The sequence below is a fragment of the Antrostomus carolinensis genome, unplaced genomic scaffold, assembly GCF_000700745.2.
Source record: "Antrostomus carolinensis isolate BGI_N321 unplaced genomic scaffold, ASM70074v2 scaffold24202, whole genome shotgun sequence".
Lineage (NCBI taxonomy): Eukaryota > Metazoa > Chordata > Aves > Caprimulgiformes > Caprimulgidae > Antrostomus > Antrostomus carolinensis.
The window spans coordinates 18,285-34,586 of NW_010301956.1; the positions used below are offsets into that span (position 1 = coordinate 18,285).

The following is a 16,302-nucleotide window of genomic DNA, read 5'->3' on the forward strand; positions in this document are numbered from 1 at the left end:
TACATCCTGCCCTGTGACAAGTGGCAGCTGTTTAGATTTGTATAAAATTGTTTACTTCCCTATTTCCACAATGCTGTTCTCTCATCACTGTAGTGACCAACACCATTCACATATGCCTGGCACAGACACAATTGTACTAGGACCTCCAGCACTACCAAGTATTCTGCACCATGACAGACAGCTCTGGCTGGAATAAAAAATAGCAAAGGATAAATCAATTTGTTGTCCACGTAAAGGCCTTTTAAATATCCTCCTGTTATTACTAACCAGTGTTACTAACTATAAAACTGATTCCTCTTTCCTGTCAAATAAATGACTGACTTTCCTTCAGGTATCTACACATACTCATACGCATGCAAAGACCGCACCAGCTATTGGCAGCTTCGACAGAATGAAAGCATTGGCGTGGCTTAAAGGGAATTTAGGTCTGGGGACAATTCCAGAATGTAAGTGTTCACCTAGGGCTTTTAACAATGTTGTATCCTAACTTTAGTTCATTACCAGTTGATTAGAATGAAAAAATTAGCCAAAACATTCCAGAAGCGTCTGTGTCATGGGAACCATAGGTTTCTAGGTTATATGACACACCAGAATATTCACCAAATCACCAGGGTTGTTTTCCTTAATGCTACAATTAGTGATGGCACATTAAGAGAACAATTACTGGATAAGATTTGATGGCAGGAAGCCCTCTGCCATAAATTGGAAATTCTCAACATATGCAACCCTGTTGCTAGAGAAGATGAGTTATGCAATTAAAACCAAAACTGGAGATTTGTTATCAAAGGATGGCAGAGAGTACTAAAATCCAGCTGAGAGGTTCCCCGATCTCGTTATCTTCAGGCTTCTATGTGAGTTAATCTAACACAGATGACAATATTGACACAGACAATTTTGCCTACAGTCATGTGGAGGATGTTTTAAAAGAACCTCTTTCCGTCAGAACATGGAGCTTTGTCATAATGCAACTCTTTAAAAAGTCTGATAAGTTTTGCCAGAATTGCATTTCAGGGGAATAAAACATGATAAAAATTCTAAGAGTCAGAACAGTGCATTCTATCATTATCATCAATTTTTAACATTTTGAGCAAGCCATATTTAATTTGTTTTTTACGGCATTTAAGTGCAAGTTATTTTAAAAGTCAAATTCAAAAGAAAAATTTGATTATGTCTGAATGAAAAATCTTAACCAACTTGGAAAAGTCTGTGGTTGTGTTGTTTTCCTTCATAAAGAATTTCAAATTTCTCCCTTCTTGTCCTCATTCAGAATGAAGCAGAAATTCAAATTCTAATTTTTTTTTGCAAAATGATCTTCTGTCCTCCCACAACACTTCCTGCACCTATATGAAGGGAAAAAGAAGCTGAATGTGTCATTTCTGTGAGCCTTAAGGAGATGGTATGTATGTTAGCATTTTCAAATCCAGGCTTATACAGCTGCTGTTTGAATATAAATCATAGATGCTTTTGGGTTACACTAACACCCTCTGCAGTTTAGTACAGTTGTTAATTAATACAATACTGTATTAGTTCTTCTTACGGTCTTACTATTAACACCCCATGAAATCCCATTAGCTCTGCATATGGTGCCAGACTTGTTCTGAATGTGGGAAAGAAAGAAATTTACAGTGGTATGAATAATAAAGAGATGCTTTCAAGTGGTTTCTGCTGTGAACATTTTGAAAAAATATTTTCCAGAATGTAATTTGTGGGGCAATCTTTTCACAAAATTTCAATGCAAACACGCATATATTTGTCATCTAAGTTTTCCCCTGGAGTGTGAAAACCCTTATGCACCACTATTGTTCTATGGTAGAAACATCATGAAGATAAAGTAGTTTGTAAAAATTGAAAACAAACAAGGTTGTCTTATTGTCCAAACTGACAGAAATGCGAAAACAAAACCAAACCAAAAAACTGCATAGCTGATGCTAACAAATGTATAAAACTTTCCTTACATTTTTGGTTTAAGGATTTTAAAATACAGATAGTGATGACAGTCAAAATTTGAGTTAGGTTTTCCAGAAGTTATTTGAATTTCCTGCATCAGTGATCTGACAGATCCTTCTTAAATTCCAAGAAGATTTAAGTGCCATAGTAAAAAATAGGATTATTTTTTAGCACCTCATACAGAACACTCCAAAATGTATTAGCCACTACAGAAACTTCAGACCTAATTATTTTCTATTAGTTGAGTTTTATCCAGTGCTGACTCCTTAATGAAAGAGAGATCTGACAAGGAGCTGTTAGAAAGGCTTCTAAAAATGGAGAGAATGATGAAGGAGGATTTAGAAGCAGACTATTCCCTGGAGAATTGTAATTCTCTCCCCATCCTTTAGGAGTTGCTGCCCTGGAGTTGCAGTAGTAGCAGTGCACAGTTAGGAGGATTCTGGCAGATGCTCTTCTCCTTCCCAGTCCTGCGGTTCATCCACAGTCCAGTCTCTGCAGTCTCTAGGCAATCAGGAATGGCCAGGGCCTTTCTGCATGGCCAACATCCAGACAGGGACACACTGCTCAGGGAATCCCTCCTGCCTCTCCTCTTGTAGGATGGTGAGTCCACTCATTTCAATGAGGCTGTGGAGGATGTTCAGGTCTCGGATCACACTACTATCCAGACAATCCAAGGTACAGCCCTCCCTGGCTACATTGTCTTTGAGAATAATAACACCATTATCGTTCAAGCCATTCTGGCACCGGATGAGAAACTCCAGGAGATCTTTATCTGTCAGATATCCTAGAGATGAAAAGATGGAAAATAGATCACTATTAACCATTCAAACAGACTTCCCCTGTACACATCAGAACGGTGTCTTGATCTGAGTCTCCATACCCTATTTATTGCAGGAGAAGTTCTAGTCCTGCCAGATTTAATTATGAAATCTTGGGCAAATCAATGAGATGAACAGTTACAAACTCAAATCAATATTTAGGATGTTCATTAGTAGTTGCACCAGATGTGGACATAAGTCAATGGGAATAGTGGAGAAAATACTGGGTGCTGAAGGGTTCTTTAATCTGGTGGTTAAAGTCATAATAAGAATCAGTGTCAGGAAGCTGAAGCCAAACAAATTCATATTGGAAATAAGTGACAACTGTTTAACAGTGCAAGTAATTACCCATTGGAAACTACCAACAGAAGTGGTGTTTACCACCTCTTGAAGTCCTCAAATCAAGCGTGGTTGACTTTCTCAAGATATTTTTTAATTGAACACAAACTACTGGCTCAGTACAAGGGTAAAGGAATGAATATAACAGCTTGTGATACAGAGTAGGTCAAACAAGATAATCTAACAGTCCCTTCTGTCTTTTAACGCTGCAAAGCTCTATAACTTTGCATAGCTTTATGTACCCATCAAAGGAGTTATGGATGAAAGATCTAGTGTGGAGTAAAGACCTTCCAAACTGCCAAATAAACTCTTTATATTACCCCACAATGTTGTGAATTCTGCATATACTAAATACATTTAAAAATAGTACTTTTTTCAATATGTTATTGAGATTACGGTTTTGATCCTTCCTTCTCAAAGATCAATACTTCTGTTATGTTGAGATCAGTAGTGCAGGGCTCAGAGAAGAGCAAAATGAGAAAGCTCACATGTGACACATCTAAAATGAATTAACAAGGACAGGTGGTCAGAAACTGAATGAAAAACTTAGAAAAAAAAAACATTGTTTGTATTTTCTAGTCAAAATATTTCGTTTTCTTGATGGAAGACTTAAACTTTTCTAAATGGAAGTTGTCATTTCAAACCCACATTTTGACATAGCATGCAAGGTTTTTTTAATCACCCCCCCAAAAAAAAAAGAAAAAAAAGGGAAAAGCCCCAAAGCCTAAAGCTGAATACCTTTCAAGTTTAAGGAAAATGGTAATTTCTTTATGAAATGTAAACCTGCATTTTTATTTTTTAATAAAGTAACAGCCTGGGCTCATATGCTTATGTATATATAAGACAAATCAAGATTGCATCAGCAAGATCAACTGAATCTTTTGACCAGCTAATTTGGAACTTAATGTTCTCTTAATTTAGCTTTTAGCCTAGTTTTCAAAGAAAATAAGATCTTCACAGTGCTGCTCTCTGCCAGACAGTCCTGCCCTTGCTCCACCAAAAATTGTTGAGCTTGTCGGCATATTTCAACCAAATTCAAGTTCGATTAATACTTAAGATCACTACATATTTCACTGCAATTGATAGAGGAAGGACACTCAGATCTGTGTCTAAAGAAAAGGCACATGTTCCCTTTGTTAGCAGCCACCTAGCTGATCAGCACAGCCTCAGACAAGTCTTAGCTCATTCAGTCTCATATTGACTCAAATTTGCTCAAAAGATGAGGCAGGAGCCATATTTACTACAACAATGAGTTACTCAAGAAGAGAAAAAAATACAAAGGAAAATGATACTGTTCTGAAACAATTTGCTTGTACAGCTATAAAGACCTTTCTAAGAAGTAGAGTTTCATTACTTAAGACTACGTGTAGAGGACAAATAAGTGTTCCTGAATAAAACCATCTCCTGTGCTAATCTCTCTACCTTTATCTCTCTTTTTGCCTAGTAAGAAATGATCTCCAGGGTTTTGGAGAGAAGGAGTTGTTCAGGCCTCTTCTTGTGGTTTAGAATGATGACTTCTGTCAGCTGAAACTGCACCATGGACACTTAGGGTCACAGATTAGGAAAAATCCTTCTTTCTGGAAGGACAGTAGCAGGTTTTCTAGAAAAAATTAAGAACTTTTTCTTTTTTTTTTTGTGAGGAACATACCCCACCTTATCTGATTGCCAGTCTGCTGCTCTTAATGCTTCAGGGCATTCGCTGGAGTGGCTGCAGGAGAAGCAGCAGGTATTTCTTATATGAGGGGGTACTGTGGGACATAGCTAAGTGAACCTGTTTCATAAGCATCAGCACATGTATGTGTAGGACATGATCTGGTTTATAGGTACTGGCGATTTCACTGTGGCTTTTTTCAGATTGTTTCCTGAAATACCCCCAAGTCTGGATAAGCATTGGATTCAGAAATCCCTGCTCACAGGTGAGGCCAACCCTGCGTATCTGTCTGCAGCACTGGCAACTAAGAAGGAGGATTCCTCCTCAGGAAAACCCACATATAAGGCCTGCTCCTCAGCTGCACCTTAGCATGCAGGCTGCTCTTCAAAAACATGTACCTCCCTCTGATATGGGACCTGAAAAAAAACAACTTGATTTGTATGCACTGTGTGTGTGGCTGGGGATAACTTTCAGAAATATCTTGTAAGCTTTTAGGAAGCAGTCTCAAATATTTGAGAATCTCCTTTTACAGCTGCACCATTCTTCTAACATAAACTTTAGCATGGGCTGTTTAGTTCTCTGAGATGCTGGGCTGGATGAATCATGCCGAACTAACCTGAAACCCACTGAATCCAGATGACATCATATCTTTGTGGGGCTGGAGTGAATTCCTGGAGGCTTTTGCAATAATACATCTCTACTCTGTCCTCCTTGCCCTGCAGGTAGTTCGGGACCTCAGCCAGGAAATTCTCCATCATATCCACCAGTTCCACGCTCTTGAAAACTGGTAACAGGACATGCTTGCTGATACGACCTATCCCAGAGCCGCAGTCCAGGGCGCGGTTGGTGCCAGCTTTCCCCACCCCCTGTGGGACACAAGAAAATCATTTGAAATCTGAAAAAATACCACCTGAAAGATCATAGCAACTGTGTTACCAGCTATGGCCTTGAGTTGACCAAGGCCTTGTGTCTTGTCTCCTTATTTGTGCAGGGTCTGTTGGAAGATGGATAAGAACCTGGGACAGTATCAATGCAGTAGCTGTGTGTGAGCTGAGCTGGGCTGCTACGTTCCCAGGCTGCTGTTGATGAGCTATCCTCATTGCAGCCCTCCTTGTATTGCTGTACAGGAAGTTTTTGCCTGCTGGAAGAAGAGACATAATCTCTCACAAGCTCTAGCTTTCTCAGAAGATCCACTGGTCTTTGTAAAGACCTTGCAACTTCATCTGTCAAATATTTGTACCTCACAGCCAACGACATAGCTGGATAAGCCTCACTCTGAGCCCTGTAAAGGCCTAACAAAAAAGTAAGCATATACCAAATATTGAATGACAAAGAAGTAACTTCTGCAGCACAGAACTCCCAAGGTGCCCATGGACATCTCTGCAGATACACAGCATCCTTGAGATCAGAGTGCAGTTTTCAAAACAAGCCGTGTTTGGATCAAGAAGTTGGAGTCGTAGGTAACTTACGACAACTCAAAAAGTTTGAACTGGAGCATATACAGAATTTCTTTTTTAGGCACAGGGACAAGGAAGATGATTAGTAGATTTGGCTTAACTGTTCTTTTTTTCTTTGTAAATATAATCTCTGGACAGAGATCAGACATGAAAAAATGTGGCACAAAGGATACGTCTATGAGAAAATAATGAGTCACTGTAAAAGGAGCTTTATAATGAAAGCTGTATTTCACCCCTAAAGCTTCCATTCTAGCTATAAAAAAGCTCTTAAGAGCCTGCTGCTGTTCTGTAAAACAGAAATTTTAAGTCTGTACATGCAATGACTGTGGGACTGGAGCTCCCCTGGCCAAAGTTATCTGTTAAACAAATATATTAAAAGCAAATGTAAACACCTTTTCCCTGTCCAGTGGAACTGAGTGTTGAAGTGAAAGCTATGGGCCAAAGTCTCTGCTGCAACTTCACTGCCCTTAAAGGAATTAAGCCCAGGAAGAGTCTTGTTCTTCCTGCTTATTGGGAGACCCCCTCTGTAATGACCAAGCATAAATCATGTAACTCATCGCGTTTTTGGCCTTGTTTCAGTGGGTAATTCAGTAGATTATTAAGGTCAAAGGACGGTATCGTCAACGACATGACTATGAATAGCCTGGCTGAGCATCTGGTTACATAGAGTAACTGTAGAAAGAGCACAAGGACCTCAAAGGCTCTCACCAGTCTTCAGGGCTGCTGGTCCCAATTTGTATACCTAGGAAGATTAATCTCCCGATGTGTGCAAGAGTCCACAAGCCTTCAACCCTATAGGACTCTGGAGACTACCTGTTTGTAGTTAGCCAGCAAACGTGAGCCGTTCCTCATTCACAGGCTGCACTTACGAGCATGTGGCTTTTACTGAGGACCAGACTAAGCTGTAACAAGGAGTTCATGAAAGGAGAAGGAACTGCGTCTTGGATCCTTACAAGGTGGATTTCCATCCTGTTTGCTGGCAGATACATACAGGCCTACACTGATGGCATTAAGTAAAAACCTTGGAGAAAGCTGACGAGAAAACCAGGTGATTTACCAAATCAACTAACGGAATTCAACCAAAAGCCACACAACTTCTTTGACATTTGTGTTTCAGAGAACCTATAGCCGCAGTCCCTCACCCAAAACAGGGAACTCATCTCCCGTGATGCGCTGTGGCAAGGACCTCTGATGACACATCTCCATTTGCCATTGAGAAGAAGGAAAGGGAACAACCAGGGGAGATGAAGCTTGATGCTGTACTTTGCTGAGAGGGAGCAAGAGCATCAGGCAGTCAGCTGAGAAGCGCTGCAAAGCACCATGGCTCCGTTTGTAATGAAAATGTTGACATAATTCCATGTTCAGCTAATATATTTTCAGTTTGTGAGTGCTCACAGTTTTGACAGGGTACTAACATTTTCTTTGGAAGGCAATAATTTTCCCAAAAGGCTAATTAAGTTGAAAATCAGATTCCTTATTTAAAAAAATAGTGTAAGTGAAAATCTTACACCAGAACAGGATTAAAAATTTAAGATTGACTGTTCCTTTGATTAGCTGCTTCCCCTTACTCAGAATACTATAATTTAGGACACATATACACCCAAAAATTCTTCTGTAAAGCTGAATAGGGCACTCACAGATTGCCTTAGGGATAAAAGAGCTGTGGAATATGTTCCTGATGCTACTACTTCCGGTCTTGGAAGGACAGGAAGGCAGTATAGATATGAAGGAGAAAAAAGAAATCAGGGTTCAAGAAATAGATAAAAATCACCGTGGTTTTCTTTCTAAATTAAAAAAAAATATATATATATCTCAGGTTTTCAACAACATCTCTTCCACCCCCCTGATCAAACAGCAGAAAAATCACTTTCAAGAAGCTTTTCATTCAGCAAGTAACCAATCAAGCAGGTGAACTGAGGGCAAGAAAGGGAGAAGGGGTTTAGGGCAGAAAGGGAGCTATAAAGTTAATATAACCTCCATCTGTACTATTTCACACACTTATAGCTCACAACTGTTCCTGAATTAATGGTTTCTTTGTTTTCTTTATTTCCTTTTTTTACACATTACCTCCGGATTAGGCACTTGAAAATACAGCATCTGTGTGGACATCAAGGCTTTACCTGGCATTAATACACTGCCATAAATATGCAGTGCTAGAGCTCTGCTGATAACCCTTCAAGCACAACTGTACCTCAGACAGCGTATACCTTGTCTCTACAGCACTTTTGGCTCAAGTAATGTTGCTCTTGGTTTGAGTTCTGCCCACACACACATAAAACCTCTTAACTTGAGCACAGTGGCACTTTTAGCTCAGTTTGAGTCGCCTGGGAAGGAGACAGGCGAAAATATAAGTGAAGTCCTTAGTCCTTTCTGTAATTCCTTCCATGTGCCCAAGCAAGATAAATTCTCCAACGGTAAAGAAATGTGTAGCTCAGTTTACAAGAATCATGCTAAGAAATGCCATACATGAAGGTATGCAACATCAGTCATGTAAGGGAAATGTCACTGTGTGGCATTTCCACACCAGCCAAACTAACTCAAGAGGGGTAATTTGAGTGGAACTGGGCAACTGCTTTTTAAAGAGCACTGGTTTTGCCAGAAAATAAAGTTTTGGAAGAATAAAACTCTCTGTGAAATTGATATTTCAAATCTAGAGAACAGTTATAGCCAAAAAACATGGGAAAGAATGTTGAAAATGTCAAGATACTCCTTCTTCACGACTTTCAAGGAAAAAAAAAAAAACAACTTGTCAACTTTTCATTTCTAAACAGCATTTTTCATTTTGGAACTGACTTCTATCTTGAAAACAAAGGGAAAAGTTTTTCAGAGGGCAAAACAATAAAAAAAATAAGTGAAATATGTCAAGTTGATCTGAAACTAATTTTCCTATTTTCTGATTTTTGTTAAACTTCTGTTTAAAAAGGAAAGCATGTTTTATATTAGGGTGAAGCAAACTGTTTTTTTCTGTCTTGGTCACCTTATTGAGAAAAAAAATGTTCATAGAGCCATAAACTTGGGAAGACATAACTCAAATTAGCTTTCCAGTAAAGTCACTACTACAGAAAGCCAGTAAACGTGTATCTGGTTGAGTAGGATTCAAATTGCAGTAGTAAGAAAGGAAAATAAACCATAAGTAACATAACCAATTGACTGTATCTCAACAGAGGACAGGCTGTAACAAACTAAATCAGAATTAGTAAAACACACAGATTACTTCCTATTCCACGCCCCCCCCCACCCCCCCCTTGTTTGATCTTGGCCATTCAGAGTATCTTTTCTATCCTGGCTAATAATAGGAGTAGGAACTCTGGTCTGGAGTATTTTGTATCTGTCACCACACCTGATGCATTGGGTATGATTTCTCTTTGGCATGTGAAACTCTGCTACAGACTGTACTTCTTTCCTTTTCAGGTCTTGGAGACGAGAAGCTGTAACAGCACGATATAAACCTGCCGTTCAGGAGCCTCAATCTAGATGATGTCTGGGAAGTGTGAAATCCTCACGAGTACATGCTTATGCACCACTTCAATACCACAAATGTCCTTAAAAGAAGACTTAAGGAAAATTGAAGGAATATGCCTTGAGCTGGTTCTAGGCTTCTAAGTTGCATTTCATTTTTTGTGAAAATGCCATTTTACCATCGGGTTCAGCTGCCTTGCTGAACTTCCTTGGTGTTTTCTTACTTTGCATTTGTATAAAGGCTGATACAGCAAAGCTTTAAAATGCTGTGAAGCCTTTTTATGTTAGCATTCATACAAATAATAGAATCATAGAATCACAGACTGGTTTGGGTCGGAAGGGACCTTAAAGCTCATCCAGTTCCAACCCCCCTGCCATCAGCAGGGACACCTTCCACTAGACCAGGTTGCTCAAAGCCTCATCCAGCCTGGTCTTAAACACTTCCAGGGAGGAGCAGCCACAGCTTCTCTGGGCAACCTGTTCCAGTGTCTGACCACCCTCGCAGTGAAGAACTTCTTCCTAATATCTAATCTAAACCTCCCCTCTTTCAGCTTTTCATTTCCCCTGTTCACTTATGTTTTCCTGGCTCACTGCCCCAAAAGTCTCCCTCCCCCCACCAAGTACAGTAAACTTTGCCATTAGTTGCCCTTCACTGCTGTACAGGATTCCTATCCCTTGTTAAGCCACACTCATTTTTCCACCCCAATCCAAATTGTGCCTTTTTAGACACACAACATCTAATTAACCGATTCAGCTTTTTTTTCCCCCCGTAGATCATTAGGACTAAAAAAAGGTCATCTGGCCACCCCAAATTTGTACATTTGAGCAGAAAAAGAAAGATCTATGGTAGCATTATATAGAACTAGACATTTTGTGAGCAGAACTTATGAAATTTAGTTTCCCGTAGCTTTGTGGATTCTTTAGTGTCTAATACTGTTGTTCAGCTAATTTAGTGGGCTTTTTCCCTGGGAAATGGAAAGGGCAGGCAGAAAACCATGAGGCCACACTTTTAAAGATTTGCAGATTCCCAAACACACATTTAGGCATCAACAGAATTTTCAGAAACCTAAGTGCCAAAGTGATATTGCTATTGTAGGTGCTTTTAAAATTCCACTTGGCATTTCTTTGCACCTCAGGTCACAGCAGACCTTTGAAGAAGATGTTTACAGACCTTTAGAAATCTGCCTGCAAAGGTCCCTAGTGCTACTGGGATGTTAAAGAAAAAAATATTTTTCCTAATGGGTAGCTTATTCTAGATACTCCTAATGTTTGGGGCAGGGGGAGAGCTGGGGTTTTTTGCAGCATTCTCAGAAATATCTATAAATAGGCAAAACAGAAACTTGGCATTTATTCTCAGCTACTTTCCCAAATGTACTGCAGGAATTTGCACAGACAAATCTCCCAATGAAGCCAGTAAGGGTTTTATCATGAAAGGTCTCAGTCCTGCACTGAGAATTAATCTCCCATCCAAACACAGCTATAAGAACTCCTTGCACAATCTTCTTTGCACCTTTGGACCATAAGAACAGGCAAAATGTGTATTCATGATGCATGACCTGGCAAAATACATTACTAGTCCCACTGACAGTCAGTTATGAACTGTGACTGTACATCAAATATGACATATGGTGCAATTTAAACTATATGTGACTGGTGCATGTCATTTATGACACATCACCACTGTTTCTTGCAGAAGACGGGATTAAATGACTCACCCCAACAAACTTCCTGAGAAACTCCCTGGAGGATTCAATGTCTGTATTGGAGAGCTCAATGTAGTCTCCCATCATGCCCTCTTCTGTGGCTGGCACCTCCCGGTAGAAGTGTTTGGCCCTGGCGTAGAACTGCATCTCCCCATTGATAACTTGACTTGTCAAAGCGTAAAGTTTCACTGCAAGCAGATAAATCACTATTTTATTGTTAATGACCGATATTTCTGGTTTAGCTTATTGCTCTGGAGGCACAATGGTGAGGATCTATAAACTTAAGTTGAGCCTTCAAACCACTAAACCTCTGTTTCTGCAGCAAAGGTGGAAGGAAAGGTGTTGAATTTAATCCTGCACAGCCTTGAAGGAACACAGCACCCATTGGGCATATGCAGTGCCTCCCAGGCTCACACCTCGTCATCACACTGTATATTTTCATGTCAGTGAAAAATAATTTTGAGTTTAAAGATGAATATACATGCCAAAGAGAGCAAGGGGTTTGATTTGCTCCCAGAGAAGCTGTGGATGGTATTTATTGCTATGCAGGGTCATCATTTCTGCTATCACAAAACTCACTGTTCTGCAGATTTCCATATATGCTTTCTAGCCACTGACAGCTGCACCGAGAGAGCATCGAGAAGAGAGTGGATGAATGAGGCACTTGACCTGGTTTATTTTTAGTGATACTGTACAGTCTGTGGCACTGTAAGTAAGCTGAACCAAAGAGCAGGTGCTCGTCTCAGGCCTAAATGAGTATACAGGGGGTAGACAATTTGGAAGAGACAGTCCTAAATTTTCATGTGTCACAGATCAAGGAGTGAGATAATCAGTGGGTGATACACTGGAAAGTTCTTGTGTGCCAGAGGCTTGGATGTTTCTTTTCACTGCTTGGCTATTTTGCTGGTAATACTACAGCAATCATAAGTTTGAAGCTGTTTTATTAAAATCCGTGAGCTTTGCTGGGTGAAGGGCTGTTTTCCCCTATTCTTTAAAAAACTGAAGCCTACCCTGTGCATCCTGGGTTTTTCTATACTCAATGTGCATAAGCATCATGAAAAGAAGTTCTGTTTTGCACCTCTAAAGTTTGGATTGAAGCAGGCCACAGTTTGCTCGGAAACCAGCCCTATCTCATGCACACATAGAGGTGTCCCAGCATTTTCCTGTGTGTACAACACACGGCTACTCCGAGCCAGAGCTTGCAAGGAGAACACAGCCACAGGTCTGTCTATGAAAGCTGAGCAATAAGGAGGGCTGGAGTCACACCGGGAACAAGCCTTTGCGAGCATCACCTTGCAGTGTGAGAGCAGCTCTGCTGCAGATTCCCAGTGTGCTCGAGGAACTGGAAATGATCCAGCAGCAAACACTTTTTGGGTTAATAACAACAAAAAGGCAGAGCTCCCTGCCAGCTGTGTACACAGGGAGCCGTGCTTTGTCGCTGCATCTTTAAACTTGCACAGGAGCAGTGCCGGTCGCTGCTGGGACGGGTCTGAACAGGCCGTGCCTTGCTGACGCCGGCGGGGGAACAGCAACGGTGCCCTCCATGCAGAGGATGAGAGCTAGGCCAGAGGCCCTGAATATAAGCCTGGAATGTATTTATTGAGGGCAAGCAAGCTCAGCAGGGAATGATAAGTGTGTGCCTGCCCATCCTCAGCAGGAGAATGACATTTTGGAGGCAAATGAGGGGGGGACAAAGGAAGTCGGATGGGGAATAATTACCACCAAGGACCACTCGGAACAGAATAGTGCTATTGGGTTACACATAAGCAGCATGCCTGGCATATCCTTCATCCAACAAAAGCAGCATTACCAGCCCCTCCTGTCATCACCTGCTTAAGTCAACTGCTGAACGGATACCATTAAAGCTTTAATCCATTACACATTTATGTTATGCCTGAGAAATTTATACCACAAGAAGCACTGAGCCCAGCAAGGGTCAAACCTGGGAGTTTTACACACTCCACTGATTATATTCACATACTCAGAAGAAACCATTTAGCTGAAGAAATTAATATGAAGGGGGCAGCAGCCAATCCCCAGCACAAATTGGCCAGGGTGGCTCCCAGAGCCTGAGAAAAAGACTCCATCAGTGGCTGTGATTCTTCCAGTAAATGATCTCCATCATTCCCCAGGAGTGGCACCATCTTCTTTTCTCTGTGTCTCTTTCTCCATTTCAAATGCCAGCCTCTCTGGTGAAGCAAACTGAAAGCTGGCACGTTGGCTTTGCAAGATCTTCCATACAAGAGTGCAGTGATGACTGTTAGGGCTTGTTTAGTGGAGCTATCATGGGACAGTGATTTAGCTCCCATTTTGCTAGACTGAAGGGAAAGGCACTTACAGGCTGGCTGCACACTTGCACAGAGTGTTGCAGGCAGCTGTCAGCATGAACAACAAATATTCAGAGTCCTACTCAAAACATGAGCCTGACCTGAGGCAACACATGGGGAAGAGATACTGTTCAGGATACCAGATCTGCAGTGTGTGCTCTCAGATTTCTCAGTCAGACCCAGTATCAGGCTCGCAGAACGCCTGCCGGGACTTGCATGCACACACCAGCTGACTGCGGCTCCTCCCGGGCCAGCTGGGCCCCCAGAGCCCTGCCTGTGTGCTGGCATCCAAAACCAGCTCTGCCCTCAGCATCCACAGGCTCTTCTCTATGCATCAAACCTTCCAAATATCTTTTTATGCAAGGCTCCCACCTGAAGGCATGCAAGGAACAGAGACTAACGCAAAGGGCATCACAGTACCCAAAGCCTCCTCCTGCGGACTCACAGTCTCACTCATGCAGTGTGAGTTCCATGGAGATGATTTCCACCTCTTGCTTCCTCCGTGTTACTCCTCCCTCTCATGAATTTGCAACACTGCCAATTCTCCCAGTGCACAGCCCAATTTTCCAGACACAGCCAATCAACCTCACCTCTGATCTGCCTCGCAGCTGTGCCTGGCATGCAGGCTCCAGCAACAGGACCAGAGGGAGAGGGAGGTTTGCCAACTTGCAGGAATCTACCCTGAAAGAGAATTGTGAGGAGGCACACATGTCCTTGGTGGCAGTTAGTGTTGCAGCTCTGCTCCAGCATGCCTCCCCCCTCATCGTAGGACCTGTTTAGCCAGAGGCATCTGCCTTTCCATGACCCATGTGGGACTATCTCGTGCATCAGGAAATTAAATACTTGTGAGGTCTGTTACGGATACACAGCCTGGTATCAATGAACTTTGTGAAGTAGGGCATAGGCAGGATAGGATGATGGAGTCTGTAAGTCTCAGAGATTGCAGGAAGAGAAGCTGTCTTTCACAGACAAGGTTTTCAGTGTAAGTTAGGTGACTTTTAAGGTTTCTAGTAAACTAAGGAGAAACTTTTTTTCATGGCATGCTTGGTCTCTCAGCTGAATCTGCTGGGAAGTCCCCCAAGTGGAGATGGTTCAAACAAACCCACTGCAAAAGCAGGGGGAGAACAGGAACTGTCTCCCTAAAGGTCACTCCACAGTCATGGGATGTTAATTTTCAGTTGCTGCAAACACAGTCTGGATGCAGAGTGGTGACCTACAGCTGAATGCCAACCCCTGGACTAGACAGTGAGTACCAGCCTAAGCCCTTTTGCCCTGCAAAGTCCAAAACATTATCTCTAATATTCTCTTAGGGGTCAGTTCAAAATTATGTTTCCCAGTGCATCTGCTGCAAATCTCTAGAGAAATGGTAATAAGTAATAAGTAAGACTGGGTGCAATCTCAACCTGCAGTAGACTGTCTTACAATTCTTGGTTGCAGGGTTTACTCAGCTAAATTTCCCTGGCAGAAGTAAATGCTGCAAGTAATTTTTTTGAAGTTTTTATTTGTGAACATTATTTTGTGGCTCCAACTGCTTTCTGCAAGATATTGAACTAATTCCAGTTTGGCCGAGTATTCCCTTTTAAATGCAACATCTGCTTTGTGCATCAGTTGAAAAATAGTTATCTGGGTGCAGGGTAGAATTCACCTCTCCACTGTGGTCCAAGAACCATTTCAGTTTGTTTTTTTTTTAATAGAGGATGACCATCATCCCACCCCCAAAGCAGATCTGACTGACAGACCTGTGCCTCACACACAGGAATATTTGTCTCTATGGACCGATCAGCTGAGTTTTCCACTGCAGATCTCACCCCACTGGCACTGAGTCCCACAGCCCATGTAAACACATGCATAATTTCCAGCATCTGAGTAGCTCCATTAAAGCCCACTGGGCTTAAGAGCATTCACACACATTTAAATACATCGTTGGATCAGGGCCTAAAGCTACTCATGTCTTTTATTTTAAAATGTTACCCTGGTCTGTAAAAGTGACATGTTTTTCTTAACAGGCTGTGATACCAGATATGCTCAGCTCATAGGTAAACATCCCTAACTGCTCCACCACTGAACCAGCGATGGAGGGGGAAGTGTGGAGTTTGCATAGCTTGAAGCAAACCTTCTACCTTGCTGACCCTGGGCAGCACTGCAATTCAGTGTGAGGCTTGATTTCGGTGTCGTTATTCAAGTTTAGGGTTAAGCAAATGCTTAACTGCCCTGCTGGGTCACCGTCTTAGTGTGGCTTTAGTCGTTTAATACTGTTTACAGAGACATATCTGGATCCAATCTTGAAGCTGGAGAAGTCCAGTTCATTTCTTCTCAGTTCTGCTCTGAACTGAACTGGAAAATGTAATTCTGCAGAGATGTTCAGACCCGCCACATTCTGTCCTCTCCATCGCAGAGAGCACTGGATCACAGGACAATCCAAGTTGGAAGGGATCTAAGGAGGTCTCTAGTCCAAACTTCTGCTCAAGGCAGGGACAGACATGAGGACAGATGAGGTTCATGAGGACTTTATTCAGCTAGGTTCTGAAAGCCTCCAGCGATGGAGAATTATATGGCCTCCCTGGGCAACCTGTTCCAACGCCTGACTGTCCTCACAGGGAA

The 16,302-nt window shown here is 41.8% G+C and overlaps 1 protein-coding gene across 1 annotated transcript in view; it reads right to left on the reverse strand.

The window, feature by feature from the left end:
• Positions 1–2,456: 2,456 nt before the first annotated feature.
• NTMT2 (N-terminal Xaa-Pro-Lys N-methyltransferase 2) overlaps positions 2,457–16,302 on the reverse strand; it is a 16,753-nt gene continuing 2,907 nt past the window's right edge. Inside the window, exons 2-4 of the mRNA XM_010163671.1 lie at positions 11,387–11,562; positions 5,372–5,621; positions 2,457–2,731 (exon numbers count right to left, since the gene is read on the reverse strand). Coding sequence (XP_010161973.1) covers positions 2,457–2,731; positions 5,372–5,621; positions 11,387–11,562 — 701 coding nt within the window. The remainder of the gene's footprint in view (positions 2,732–5,371; positions 5,622–11,386; positions 11,563–16,302) is intronic.